A 14,958-nucleotide genomic window follows, 5' to 3' on the forward strand; every position below is an offset into this window, starting at 1 on the left:
CGTAAATCGTTGATTGCTGTAGTGATTCGGTGGGAACGAACCACCTGGTTTAGGACCAAAAGTCCGATCTCTCATTTCTTCTGTTGTGCCACCGCTGCCTGCTCAGCCTTCCACTTCTCGTTCTCGACTTCTCTCCAATCTTGGGGAATGGGTTCGTTTCCGTCCGTCTTCTTGACACCGCCCGCAAATGCCGGCCGTCCGGCGTAGAGTTGGTATCCCTGGCCCTCCTCAGCCTGCTCCATCGTACGGTAAGCCACGGGCATGTTGCCGCGGAATCGCTTGCGCATATCGACCATGCCACGCTTGCACTCGCCGAAGCCCTTCTTCAGCTGTCGACACTTTAGAGGGAGAGTGTTGACGAGGGGTTCGCGGAGGCAGTCGGCGGCACTGTTGCGCTCGACCATGACACACTCGGATTCTTGGAGACACTGCGCGAGTGCCTCGCCTGGATAAAAGCAATCGAGCGTTAGAATTGACGGACTGGACTAGATCTTTCAAGGGTCAGTTGAGCGAGTAGCTTACGCAGTTCTTTACATGAGCTGGGCATTTTGGCTGTGAAGGCAGCGGTTTTGTCAATGGCACCACAGCTCGGGTCATGTAACTTGACTATCTACTTAGTCGAAAAGCTCATGAGACTTCAAAGGGCAGTTTTGCGGTCGACATGTGATTGGTTACTTTTTCCTTCGGATATAATACGGCTTTACTGTCACAAGACCTACCAAAACGTTCAAAAGTGCTTCTTGGATATCGCCAAATGTTGAAGTTGGGAGGCTAGAACTATGATTGTTCAGAAGGCATTATGCATATCAAGTATTTAAATAATTATATATCGATTTTCTATTCAATTTTTCAAACTCAGAAAGTGGCCATGGTTATCCGATAAGTGCCATTCCGTTGAGATATTGGCTTTAAATGATACTGTAAAGTCAATTACATTGGCCATAATCACCCAAAGTACTAATATAAACGTTCGCTCGGGTGTACTGAATACATCAATTCGCCTCTTGATTTAAACACGAAGAGACAGGGCTCTCGAGATTACACTCCCTTAAACTCCCTCTCTAATACCATACACTCTTCGTTAAACTCTCCGCCCCCCAAACCCTGCTGCAAGCCTTACTTCACTTGTGTTCGGAACTTTGACCTCTTCCTCTGGATCATCAAACACATGCTCAATCCTCCCCTTCACAATATCTATGGCTGCCCACCTCTGCTCCCTCCCTGTCCTAGCCCCCATCTTACCTTCCCAAACACCCATCTCGTCCAACAGCACCTCCACGACCCATACCATCTTGGCCTCTTCCCCAGGGTGCGGCTGGTCTGCCAACTCGGCATCCGTCCTCGTTTTGGGAATCCTGGTGCACAAAATGTGCAAATCCAGTAGCTGAGTGAAAGAAAGACCGAAGTTAGGCTTAGTTCGTCGACTACTGTAACCTGTAGCTGAGGGTGGGTTGAAGATGGATCGCAGCGTTGGATCAACAGAGGCTTGTTTCGCAGGAGAGGTTGAAATAGTGGCAGACGCTGGGCCTGAGAAGCTCGATGATGTGGAGTTGAGCAGAAGAATCAACGGGTTAGATGGAAGATTGCGTGAGAGGTCGCGTAGGTGAGAACCCAAAAGTTGAAGAGCAGTACGGGCGGCTGATTTTTCTCGATGGGCGAAAAGGCTCGTGAGAAGCGAGGAGAAATGCGTCATCACGATGAACTCTGGATGCGGTGTTGTTTTGCTGAGCGATTTCTCATCTTGAAGTGGAGGTTGTGAAGCCTGCCGTAAGGGCGAGAAAGCCTCGTCGTCGTCGTCCTGACTGTCCTGAATCTCTTCGGCCTGTGCCTCTGTTGCATCTTGCTTCTGTGTCTCCTTTTCTTGGCGTGGCAAAACTGCGCCTTCGTCCTCAACTTGCACGCTTCCATCCAAATCTTGCAAGACTTCCCATAGACCATCCAGGTCAAATACACAAGACAGCATCACTTTGTCCAGACATTCCCTCAATCTTGTCTTGGTATCTGCAGTATGCCCTCGCTTCTGAAGCTCTGCCTTGATCGCATCCCTCAAGCCAGTCAGCATTACGCTGGCCGGCTTGGGCGTGATGAGCAGTCCATTCGTGACCGTCCCCTCACATAGAGAATGCGCCAGCGTTTGGAAGCCGAGCTTGTACACGAAGAAGATCAGCAAAATGGCCCTTTCAAGGGATTTCATCAGGTTTGCTTTTTTCCTCACCTGAACGCCCAACTCTTCGTCCTCGGCGCTGACGCCCACAATACTTGCACGGTCGAAGCCACCCAGCAAAACATTCTCATCTACAACTGCACATCCTGTCTTGCAGGAACCCAAGATTGCGACAGCATCGCGCCTGTTGGCTTCTTTCCTGGCCAAAACTGATGCTGGAATTGGCTCTAGTGGATAGTGAGGACTTGCTTGTGGGGGAGGAGGTTGCGGTGAGTTCATTGTACAAACTTAAATTTCGGTAACGTTGATAGAAGATGAAAGCTGGCAAGGGCTTATAGGCTTGGCTTTTTTTTTGCTGTCTTCCAACGACTTATCGTCTAGCCAGTACTAAGATAGGCAACTGGTCAAAAGGAATATATGTTCTGTATAAACTGTACGTTAACGTTGTCGCTTCTCAGTCAATTTAACCGCTACATTTAACAAAAAGTTTCATGTGAAAATTATTTACTCATGCTAGTACTAACCTTTGCACGCAGATAGCTTGAAGTCTTTAAATGTACACAATGATCAATAACGTGGTATTTGTTTGTAGTACTGCGTCTGCAATTTAGACATCAAGTACTGATATAAAACATACAAAAAAGGGTTTCATGACAGCCTTTCAGATTTCTGCAGCCCCATTTCTTCCTTGGTATCATGACATTACCATCAACGGTCTTTTGAGGTCTTGGGGGTTCTGCTTCTCAAGACCTGCCTTGATTTGGATCTCCAAAACTGAACAAGCAACCCTATCCGTGGGGTTTCTTTTCCTATAACCCATGCTGTCGTCCTCACCCGAGCAAAATAAAACAATAGGAGAAAAGAAAAAGAAGGGGGGGCGAAACATTGGTCTGCATCTGCATAGACCAGACAGATCTATCTCATGGCATTTCCATACCGTTTCCTCGGACTAGTACGCCCTCGCTCGAGACTTTGCCGGACCTCTGCAACACACCGAAATGGCTCGGCTTGTTGTGTAGGAGCCGAAGGGTATGTTCTAGATCTCTCCATGTCCCTTGGCGCCGCATTTTCTTGGTCCCGTGTGGGAAGAATGTTGTTCCACCCACTCTCGTTTGTGTCTTCCTCGTCGTCCTCCAAAAGACTGTCCTGCCTGAACTGCCGCCGTGCTGAAGTTCGGCCTGCGTCAAGGAGTCGCCCGGCACCTGTCCTCCACTAAACGGCCGTTCCGGGCACACCAGGACCGTTGCTAGGGATTTCTGGCCGAGTCTTTCGGCCCTTCAGACTCTTCATTCGTCCCATGAGCCCCGTGGGTTTGGCTGGGGCCTCATCGAGTGTGGTGGTCGCATCAGTCGTTACTCGTCTCTCCAAGACTGCACCAGCAGACGGGCGCCTAGCTCCTGGGGGGCTATTGGCTGACATAGATCCGTCTCGTTGTCTAACATTGATGCTCTCCTCTCCTTTACCAAACTCGGCAAAGAATGGATTGTTGTCAGAGCCAGTGCTGGCGGCTGTCGGGTATGTATCGGGTGTAATTCTGGTGTATTCACGACCTGACTGGTTGTAGTCTCGAGGACCCTTGTTAATGTGGCGGATGCGCTGTGCCAGTGACTTCTTTCGCTGCAGACCGCCCTCACCCGTTTCTTGGGCTTGCTCGGCCTGATGGCGCTGGATAGCACTTCGTGCAGCAGGTGCACCTTCCAAGAATGTGGACGTGCCTAGACCAACCGACTCGTCACCGTGGACGATTTTGTCACGGCCCGAAGCATCGAAAATGGCTGGCTCTTTCTTGGGTTTGCCGGGAGCGGCGAAATCTCTGAACGCCTCCTCTGTAGCATTGCCCATGAGAACCGAATGGTCGGCCCGGGCATTGAGAGGTCCAGCGCCGCCAAGTGAGTTGTTAAGAGAGTCTTTGGGGAAGGCCTGCATTGGCGCACGCCTTGCGTTTTGGCGGTTTCGGTGAGGGTTCAGTGCGTCAAAGGGGCCGTCATGGTGGAAAACTTGATCATGTTAGCAAACACTAAGCAGATGTGGAGGACACGAAAAAGACACACCTCCAGTCCCGTAAATGCTTGTGGCATCAAGTTGGTCAATAATGTCCATCCTACGACTAGGGCGACTGGATTTCTCCTTGTCACCCCGTTCACGACGTTCACGTTCGCGGTCACGGTCGCTCCTTTCGCTCCGTTCCTTGCCCTCTCCACGGCGCTGCTGTTCGTATTTACGTCGTCTGGCAGCTTCGATCATTCGCTTCTCCTCGTCCGTGATAGGACGCGCATCGAAGTCGACCAGAGAGGATTCAGAGTTTCGTCGGGGGCGTCTTGGTGGGTCCTTTCTTTGCGGTGAGCTCTGTTGAGGTCGAGGTCCGGATCCTCCTTGCATTCTGCGAGCGCGAAGCGCTTCTTCTTGAGAGCGCGTTGGGCGATGCTTGCCATCCTGAGGTGGTGGTGCATTTCCATCACGTCGTGGGGGCGGCGGGCCGTTTACCGGTCGACGAGGAGCTTGCTGTTTTGCTTGATTCTGGTTTGAATCGTCCAGTGTCATAGAGTTCTGCTTATACACTCACGTTAGCACGGGGATATAGTAGTTGTGACCAAAAGAATAGATATGCAATGGGTTCCGTCAAGTTCTCGGCGACGGTCAGAATGAAAGGATTGTTCAATACGTACAAAAATCTCCTCGGCTGACAGAGACTTGGAATCTGAGTGAGATGACATGGCGCCCGGTGATCTCAGAGGTTGGGAAAGTAAATCGACAGGCGGCGAGTCGAGAAATGGGTTTCGTGATAATGGTCGTGGGGGAGGGTCGTCGAAAGGAGAAGAGGGTTTGCTAGAATAAAGTAGGTCGGCGCTGGCTGGAGATGGTGCGCGATTGCGGAAGGGGTTGTTAGAGGATAAGTTGAGGGTGAGTCCAGGAGATTGGCCGCCTGCTTCCAAGAACACTATCAGCTTGCTGCCAGACAAACGGGCGCGTGCGTGTAATGACGACGACAGATGGACCAAGATGAAACAAACAATCTCCTCAGCATGATACAGAATAAAGCCAGCCAAGTGGATCGGCAACCAAGTTCGTTTATGTATTGTTCCGCCAAGTTGCTTCGCAATCCATCCAATCTTGCTTTCTGGATCCAATCCTTTTTGTTTGCATATATTCAAGCGCCAACGTTTGGCAGCTATCGGGTACAAAACCAAGCGAAACTGGGGGGAGGGGAGAGTTTGTGCATGGAGTGATTGTCGCAGATCACATCAAAGCGAAATCAAGGGGCGGGCGCTTACCAGACTGGAAAGATTGTGCAGTAGACATGATTGCAAAGGGGTCAAGCTTGGGCTATGTGTTTCTGATTTGAAGATCCAGGAGAGGATGCGGAGCCAATCGACTAAAGTTAGAAGAAAACGACAGGTTGTCCCGTCACCGTTGCAACGCAGAGTTGGGCAATGCGTCACAGATGTCGTATACAAACGGGAGATAAGACGTTAGCTGGCGAAAAGCAAGATTGGTAGCAACGCGCCAAGTGTTGGATTGTGAAGATCTGGGCGTGGTAAAGCACGTAGCTTAGGATGGATTAAATTCCTTTGACCTAGAAGCTCAGACCTAGCGTCATGCCGGGTCTATAGGAACACTGTACGCCACCCGAAAGTGAGTTGAATCCCCGTTCGACTATGTTCAGGCACAGGGCGGGTCAAAGGTCCAGGGCTCGGAAAGGGGCTGGCTGCGCGTAGTGTGATCGCCCAAACGGTGGAAGGTACCAGCCAAGATTCAAATGACCAGTGGGGGTCGAAGAAAGGTCTGATCGTTTGAGCCTGAAAAGTCAAGTGGTACAGTACCACCGCGTGCGAATAAATGCTCGGCTTTTTGCAGAATGTTTTTTGGAGAGGCTAAGAACCCGTGAAGTCGACAGCAAAAGATACTGATGAAGGGGCGTTCGCTTTGCGGGTGCCTGTGTAGTTCAACCAGTTAGGGTCGTCTGCTGCGAATCGCAAATGGGCGAAGCGGGGCAGGTCAATGCTTGCGGCTGTTGAACTTGGGCTCAAAAGGCGGGACTGGCAGGGGCAGCGAGTTGACCACTGGGCAGTGTGTAGGACGATGTCGCCTAACAGGGGTAGGGTATAGCAAAGTAGTGATTTCAGGGTCCAGGCAGGCTCGATCGTGGTGAAGCCAAGTTAAATTTTTTGATGTTTGAAAGCGAAAGCCGAAGAGGTTTCCAGTAGGTTTGTAGCCGACGTCAAGACAAGGTAGTGGTGTATCCTGAGCGGTGGTTGATGGCCAACTTGAAGAGATAGCGGTAGCGATTGGCAGGCTGCTTCGGTAGGCGGAAACCGGAATGTGATACAGCTTGAGAGCGACGTCGGGTTCAAGATGTTCAAGCTTGGGTACTGATTAAATAAGATGGCCGAGAGCGAGATGGAGAATAGAATGGAATGGAATAGAGTCGGGACGATGAATACTGCGTGAGCGATATGCTGCCGTAAGTGGGTGTTAATGAGTTGCCAGAATGCGTAGCGTGACGTTCGTCCTGTATATGTCCAACAACAATGCTGTGGTAAAAGAATGAAGAACAGTCAATCTCAGACAGTCGGCTGATGAGAGACAGGAGAAGGTAAAGATCACAAGAAAGGAGCGTCCGAGGGCAACTTGAGCGACGGCCAGAAAAGTGAATGTTGCGGAGTTGAAGGTGAGAGAAGATGGAGAAACAATCAATGAAGAGGAAGAAAGATGGAGGCACGGGAGCCGTCGGCGAAGCTAACTGACCACAGTACCAATCTAAGAGGCAGGCAAGAAAGAGTGCGAATAGACTACCACCTTCTGTAAAAGCCAGGACAAATGGGGAAATGGGGCTCCTGTTTGCTAAGTTTTGGTGAAGCCAGTCGGTGAACATGCTAGACAGGTACAACAGGCGGGAAGGAGTCAGTCAGTTCAGTTCAGTTCAGGTCAGCTTCCCTACCTAAAGTTGGGGTAACCATGGAAGGTGTCGGTAGAGACGGGCCCGGGGGTATGAGAAAAGCAACTTTAGAGTGGTCAACATAGACTGCAATTGGCTCAGCTGAGTCAAGCCAGCTTGGCCCAGACCTAACCTGGGTATCTTGTGTACATATTTACGTTGATGAAATGCCTGGTCAGGTATGGAATCTGAAGGGAAACCTATACATGCGGCTACGGTTTTGGCAATTGCTTATTATTACAAGCATGGAAGTGGATGGGTACCTGCTTTACTTTCGGTTCCTATTCAAGTTTGAGACCTCACAGCCTTATTTCAACTACCTATTTAGTGCTCTCAGGACACTTCTCGGCTGCTCTGTTAACAGTTCAGTTCAATCGACATACGATATCGGAAATAGCCAATTACACACAAAGCGCTGGGTATCGCACCGTAAGAACCATATAGAGGTCCTCAGCCGATTTGCTTATTACTCCAAGCCTCCAGACATCGACCCTGAAGAAATGGAAGGTCCCTTAGCCCCTGTCTTTTCTTCTATAGTAACCCTGTCAGCGGGGGAAAAAAGTGGCGGCAGCTGACGGTATTGTCAGGTTGTGCTGCAACACCAACACTGCCGCCGTGGCTTGATGGCAATTCTTCAATAAGAACGCCTGTTGTGTTTTCCTAGGTAGTTAATCGCTGGCTGCGTCCACTTCGCGGCGATAAGTCAAAACAGCAAAGACTGTGGGAGAAGGAGCGAGATTACGAAAAGATACCAGACGCAAACATCATTTGCAGCTACACGAAGAATACGATGTTATCCCCGGCATTTCCCAACAGAACCAGGTAAAAAGTACATACATGGGCCTGGGTGCTGAGACCCTCCCCAAGCTACCCCTGCCCCTTAACTATAGGCCTGTCGCACGCTATGCCCAGCGCAGTCGCTGATGGAGTCTTTCCTCCACACTAGCACCAAGAATGATCCACGTACCCCTGACGCCAACCATCAGAACACAAAGCCTAACTCCACAGCTATCAAGAGTTCCAGGCTTGTTACATATCGATCATGGCTCAAATTTACTTTTTAATCTGCCTCCTTTTTTACCTTCTTTGTCGATTCGATCCCAGCTTTCAGGGGTGACTATTGGGCCTGTCAGAAGCTTACGACGCAACCGTTGAGATCTCATATCAGATTGATTTTGTGACGTGCGGCCAAGACATTTCTATCAGATTGCCCGCCACAATAGAGATACTTTCTTACTGTGTGAAACAATACATGTGTGTGCTGGCGAGTTATCCTTCTTAGTGAAAAAAAGGTGAAACAATACATATATATCTAGATATGCGGATAGCCTCGTATCCCCATGACCAATTCATTACTGACTCGGCTGAACAGTCGTATTCTAATTACAATACCCAGGCTTGGCTGGCGTCTTGACCAGGAATCGAGACCGCGTGCTATATCGGGCCACTCATCTAATGTACAATTAGCTTATTAGCACTATATCTGAGACTCACCCATAAAGTAGCATCGAGATGGGTTTCTGTTGCATTATATTGTCTTGACTATGGACACATTATCCCCAACACAAACACTGTCAAGACGCGAGCCTCGGCGTGTACGAGAGGCTGACTGTTGCAACTCAAGATGTAGCTCTATCATCTCTTTCTCTAGTGTCTGTAATAGGACAACGCTTCCTGTTAGCCTCGCGTCGTCTATAGCCGATCCTAATCAGGTGACGACTCTCAAACACTTCATTTACTCAACATACGTATCTGAGCACAAGTCAGGATGGATGTTGTCATGATTTTCATGATGATCATAACTTTCAAAATTAACGATCTGCTAAGCCAGGTTCTTCACTTCTGTAGAGTACAGAGTACAACCAAGCCCGATGCAGTATCGTGACAATGCTAGTCAGGACCTATAAAGACCCTGATTCTCAACCCCACACTCTTTGATTCTGTTACCCACAACGAACAATACGATGGCTTCGTTCGTCTAAGTGGAAGCGTAGTCCGTCGCTTCCAACCCTGTTAAATTGCGTTAATCTCCCACTGGCAATCTTTGCCATTTGTTCACCAACCTCCAATTTCTCTGCCTCTCTCCGTTGACGACATCAGTCCCATCGATCCATTTACCTACAGCCTTTTGAGCACGGTGTCGGCTTGTTCTATCCTATCTCATTTACCAGGGTAGTTGTAGTGGTGTAGCCAAGTTTTTGCCCAGGACAACCTCGGCAGTCCCAATGTCTCCTGAGGAAGCGACAAGACACCTCCATTAGCATAGCACAAATCATGTTCGTCGCAACTCACCTGGTCCACGCGGCGCCCAATACTGTCCCGTCTTGCTGGTATCAAGCTTATCCGTCCATTCGACGAGGCTCGTGGCCGCCTCGTCCGGTGTCACGGCTAATATGTCAAGCCCTTGTCAGTCGCCGCATCATTTCGCGTGTAGCTGGTTCCCGCGATGGTGGCTCACCTCCGCCTTCGTCCCAAAACTTGTCAAACCCAACGCCTTTTGTCATTTCAGTTCGCATAAAGCCTGGATGCACGATACTGACAATGACGCCTTGGTCTTGAAGGTCTAGGCTCAGTAGCTTGCCTACCATATTGAGAGCAGCTTTACTAGCATGATGAGCGTAGTTGCCGCCGCCCTCCTTGGGATGTCGCAGTGCGATGCTGCCGGACTCGGAGGACACGAGCACTACCTTGGATCCCTTTCTCAAAAGGCCTTTATGAACGAACTGATGAACGATGAAGACGGGGGCGATAGAACTGGTTGTGTACATGCGCTGCTCTTTCTCCCAGTCGGGACCTTTGTCCACGGTGAAGTCCTCTGTAGCAAAGTAGCCTGCTGTGATGATCTTTGCTAATCTTTTAGATACATGGTCCTTACTTGAGGTTTCTTGCTGCAGCGGAAGACAGTACTCACCAAGGTGTCAATCGGCCGGGAAGGGTCCAAGAGGTCGGCGAGCTTCTCGCCAACATTGGGTTGCATGAGGTCAATGCCAGTAAGCCATTTCACATCGGCAGAGAAATCTTTGGGCCCCTCTGACGATCTCGTCGTGCCATATACGGTGTTGTCGCCTTTTTCGGCATATTGCTTGGTGACACTAGCACCTAAGCCACGGGTCGCTCCTACCACGACGATGAGTGCCATGGTATACAGTAGATGAAGTAGTCTTCTGAAAACAATTCCTCTTGTTAGAAGTACTGTTGAGGAGCGAGAGGGAAGTTCTGTGTGGATGCCAGATCGCTATATACTCTCTCTTCGAAGATGTAAAAACTACTAATTTACCTTTTGCCACTCCTCGTTGTCGAGAGCTTCAGTGATGTAATAGATACCTAGTAATGATGGCGGGGTATTCCGATATCACGCCATCTAACGTATTACTGAATCATAGGCAGTTTCACAAATAAGGTAGCTAGAAGTATTCGCTTCCATATGTAGGCTCACTTTCATTTTTAAAATAGGTGGTTACCTATCTATTTCGACCTATTCAGACTACTTAGTCTGGCTACACAATGACAGAGTATTTGGTTGCTATAAATTACTTCGCATATCTGCCGGCCCCTTCATGATACTGTTTTATTCATCCCGTGCTTTAATTGTCTTGAATCTTGCAAGACATCATTCACAGCAACAAAACTCCGCCACCAAGCAATAAGAGTCGAAATTCCAACCGCTGCGGGTGAATTCCAGCTTCTGTTTCAATATAAACCAGAGTGACGCAATCTCTTGCTAATATGTGCCCTGTTGGTAGTTGCAACAGCGCCTCATAACTTGTAGCTTGGCACTGGGATGAATACGTCTGCATTGTGTGTGCTTGGGCACCATCTTTCATGGTGATTGTAACACAATGTTGGATACGGTTATCGGAAACCCCAACTTTCAATATTGATGGGTAAGCAAATGTTGAGTCGTACACTCAAGTAGAGCCATGCAACTTTTGATAGGCCAATGGCCACACACATGGCGATTCCGACATTGGACAGCATAGATTCGTTATCAAGCTAAAGATTTTCAACACAACCCTCTCCTTCTCTGCCCTCACGGTCCCTTGTGCACGTTACGCCAATTCGCCATCTCCATGGTCCGCCGCACTCATTTGCCTTCCCAATTGCTTCGAATCCTAAACAATAGGCCGGAATGATGGATACTCAGCCATCAACGTTTCATTTCCTTATTTATTTATAAAGTCTACTCTTACTTGGAGTCCTGTAAATTATGCTTCTAGCCTTCAAACTCCACGACTGCTGATCCTCCAGTCGATCCTGATGAAGTTGCCGTACCGGCACGAGGATGATCATCACTGGGGTTCACGTCAAGCAAACTCGGTTCTTGCGGCTTTGCTGATGCACCAGCCTCTGCATCCGCTCCATCTAGTAGATCTCTATCGGAGCTCCTTACGGACCGCCGTTCCATGTCGGTACTGGCCGAAGGTCCCTTCCTCACGCCTACTTCAACTCCGAGGTCATCGTCGTCTTCGTCATCCTCCTCAGGTCGTTGCCCGGGTAAAGCGTTCTTCTCGAGCTCCTTTTGTGCCTCATCCATACGTCTTCTGACCTCAGTGGCGACACGCATTCCGTCTGTGACGATGTTGTCAAGCACGCCACGAAGGCCACGTCCCGCTCCTGGAGGTCCGACAGGTGGCGTAACTGGAGGTCTAGATCCGAAACCAAGACTAGAGAACGTTGTCAGAGACGATGCTGAGGACGTTGTAGGCAGTCCCTCTATGACATGAAAAGATGCGGGAAAAGACGACTCAAAGAATTGCTCCAGCAGCTCGTCAGCGAGGACTACCATGCGGAAAGTTGGCAGAGTAAGATGCAGGGGATGTGCGGGGTCTAGCGCTGCATTTGCGGCCTCGGATTTGGCCTTGGATACTCTACGTCGTGAGGCTGCTTCAGGGTCGGTGGGGTTATCCAGGGAGCTCTCTGTGGAAAGTGTTGGCTTCTTCGCCTTTGTTGGTGATCCAGTAGGGGATTCAAGACCAAGGAGATCCTCCTCATCATCCTCATCCTCATCGTCACCAATGGCAAAGGCATCATCTTTCGAGGTTTCGTCATCCGGCGTGATAGGAGTCTGGTCTTTGTGTCCGGCTGCAGGGTCGGCGTACTCAAAGCATCGTCTTATAAAGGCGCTCACACTTCCCAGGAATCGCTCATTAGTCGAGATGCCCGGTGCTAAGCTTGCTTGCGATTCATGGCCACTTGCTGCGTCACTCTCTAGCGTGCTGTTGGCACCAGAACTCAGAGTACCCTCGAGTCCTCGACGTGAAAGGAATAGCAAAGCTTCGGATATACGCAGGATACCTTCGCGGTCAACTTTGCCGTCGTCGTCGTCATCATACAACTCGAAGAAATACGTGATTGTGCCCATTATATCATGCTTCCCTTTGATTTTCGCTATGCCAGTAACAACATTCTGCAAAGTCAGTGCAGAGCTATCATCGACATCCCACTTCTTGAAGAGTCGACGTAGGAATTCGTGCTCGGCAGGTTCGGGCCCTGTGCCCCAAGGGGACAACATATCAGACGCGCGCCTGGCGCTGTGGTACTTATTTTGCCGTTCTTCGTAATTGCCATACTTGGTTGCTCCTGGTGAATCCGAGATGGCCCATTTTGCCATACTGGCAAGAAACTCGCGAAACGCATCGTAATCCATAAGACTCGTGCTTGGCCCTAAGCCTACACGTCCCCTCTCGACTTCGTTATGGTGTGTTGTGAATATCTCAGATGCCCGCATTCTGCTTGCCTTAGCCCGACGCATTTTTTCTTGTTGAATCATGAGGTCTCTTTGTTGACGTTCATACAGAATACTGTAAAAGCGATCGTACAGTGCCCCAAGCTCATCGGTGCTCATCAGCTTACTTTCAGGGCCCAAGTTGCGAATAGCAGTCCTCTTGGCAAAGTTCTCAATATTACTAAGAACCGCATCTTTATTCTTCAGTCGCAGCTCTGTGATACTGCTGTGGGTGATTCCCGCAAACTCTTTGAAAGCCACGACCATAAGTTCTTGGAATCGCGTCACTGCACGCAGCTTTGGGTTCTCGGATTTTGGATGAGCTGACTCATCTAAGCGGGAAAAGTAGGCCTTTAGAACGGAGATGAAGGCTCCATCATCCGTCGCGTCCAGGAGTTCCTCGCCGTTGATTCGTAGAATTGCCAATCCCACTTGAAACAAGACTTTTGGCCCCTCGACGAAGAAGACATCCAATACTCGGAAGGCGAAAACCAAGGGCATAGAGTTGATGTATAGTGACAGGAACCAAGGAAGCGAGACAACCGATAGTTGCACGTCGCTCTTGACAAGGTGCTCCCAGAGAATGGGCATCGTTCTCTCAACCAAGGACTCGAACACCTTCTGATCAAGAAGTGTGCCGTACATAGTCGTAGAATAGTATCCAGGGACCAGCCTATCGCAGAGCGTCGAGAGAAGGAAGAAAGCTTGCGATTCTGACATGTAAATCAACAATGCGGCCACAACAATGTTCATGGCTTGGCAATATCCAACATCAGCATTGACCCAACTATAAGCAGTCAAAACTCTACGAAGTCGGTTAATTCCGTCTTCGCTTTGGAATCCGGGATACTCTGGAAGACTTCGATTGAGGTCCTTTTCGATCTCGTCAATAGCGAGCGATTCCTGGCCCTCAAATTTAGTCAGGGTATCGGCGAAGAGTGCTGGGTTCTCCAGGCGCAAGTAAATTGAACCAGATGTAAGCTCCCATATTTCGCCCCGAAGTCGGTTGGGTAGACCAACGCGAATGAGTTTATGGAAAGTCGGTTGGCGGATCAATGTAAAGTTCCTGCCATTGTCGCGCAGATACTCGGCCCAAAGGCGCATCTTTGCCCTATCGCGCAATTTCTTTGGGTCTCCAGGATACCGGAAGAGCATTCCCAAGCCAGCATCCGGTGGAAGGACATTTTTCTTATCTTCGGTTCTTAAAAGATGTTCAGAGTAACACTCGGCAGCAACTCGACGCAGCTTGGCTACGTTGCCAACGCCTGCTCTGAGGCCCTTCTTGAGCCCATCACAGAAACGTTCGCAGGACTGTCTGGTTCCGGCAAGATGAATTGTGATGCGTTGTTCTCGGGGATCTCTCTTGTCTTTAGGGGTGTCGGCAAGAAGGCCATTCCATGTAGTTAGAGCAAGTGCGAACTATAACCAGGCAATGTCAGAATTTATACCATACACGATCATCGAACACGTGTATATCACATACCTGGAAGTTCTGGCTATTCAAGCGCTCGACCCTTCGTATAGCACATAAAGGAAATGTGAATCCATTGCCACTGGGTCCTCCTCCATGTGTCTGGCCAGTAAAAGCGGTCGAGGTTGAAAGGCTGGCAGATTGCACGAAGCTAGTGGGTGTTGTCGAGAAGCACATATAGTGCTCTGACAGGTGTAGCTTTCCAGCATAATGCCATCCTCGATCGTGATCCTTATCACCATGAGTAGCGTTGGAGGGCGGGATAGTAAGCTCGGCGTTGATCTCGTAGAGGGGCGCCTGGGAGGCGGGCAGGCGAAATTGGCTCTGGAATAGCGATGACTTCGAGGGGTTGCGGTCTGAGCTGGACAGATTGAGCCCCTGAGTAGGATCGATAAGCTGCTGTGCTTTTTGAACGATGTTGGTGAAGTTCGAAAACATGATTTCGGTCAGCGGCGCATGACGAGGGGGGTTCCGGTCCAGCAGGGAGGTCGCGGCTGAGATCGGAGGAAATACACGATACGAAGCGAAAGACACGAAGAGAGCGCAAGAGTCGAAGTATATGCAACCAGACTCGAATAAGTACAAGAGACAAAGCAAGCAGGAGTATGGAATAGACGATAGAATTGAGTATAGAAAGGCTGAATGGAAGATGGAGACGGGTT

General features: G+C 49.7%; 3 protein-coding genes across 3 annotated transcripts, besides 1 other annotated feature; all 3 read right to left on the bottom strand.

Moving 5' to 3' along the window:
• Window positions 1–71: 71 nt before the first annotated feature.
• FPSE_07710 (uncharacterized protein) lies at window positions 72–5,464 on the bottom strand (the record flags this gene model as incomplete). The annotated part of the gene is made up of 12 exons (XM_009260828.1): window positions 72–445; window positions 523–610; window positions 720–777; window positions 1,104–1,152; window positions 1,243–2,391; window positions 2,689–2,704; window positions 2,871–2,952; window positions 3,159–3,342; window positions 3,400–4,161; window positions 4,216–4,681; window positions 4,831–5,294; window positions 5,437–5,464. 12 exons carry the CDS (start codon window positions 5,462–5,464, stop codon window positions 72–74), a joined length of 3,720 nt encoding a protein of 1,239 aa, XP_009259103.1.
• Window positions 5,465–7,070: 1,606 nt separating this feature from the next.
• Window positions 7,071–7,094: a microsatellite.
• Window positions 7,095–9,264: 2,170 nt separating this feature from the next.
• On the bottom strand, window positions 9,265–10,239 carry FPSE_07711 (uncharacterized protein; the record flags this gene model as incomplete). Its single annotated transcript, XM_009260829.1, has 4 exons — window positions 9,265–9,332; window positions 9,393–9,488; window positions 9,559–9,943; window positions 10,012–10,239. The coding sequence occupies 4 exons, from the start codon at window positions 10,237–10,239 to the stop codon at window positions 9,265–9,267; spliced, it is 777 nt and encodes a 258-aa protein (XP_009259104.1).
• Window positions 10,240–11,313: 1,074 nt separating this feature from the next.
• FPSE_07712 (uncharacterized protein) lies at window positions 11,314–14,734 on the bottom strand (the record flags this gene model as incomplete). Its single annotated transcript, XM_009260830.1, has 2 exons — window positions 11,314–14,244; window positions 14,309–14,734. The coding sequence occupies 2 exons, from the start codon at window positions 14,732–14,734 to the stop codon at window positions 11,314–11,316; spliced, it is 3,357 nt and encodes a 1,118-aa protein (XP_009259105.1).
• Between the last annotated feature and the right edge of the window lie 224 nt (window positions 14,735–14,958).

This window comes from Fusarium pseudograminearum, chromosome 2 (assembly GCF_000303195.2).
Source record: "Fusarium pseudograminearum CS3096 chromosome 2, whole genome shotgun sequence".
NCBI lineage: Eukaryota > Fungi > Ascomycota > Sordariomycetes > Hypocreales > Nectriaceae > Fusarium > Fusarium pseudograminearum.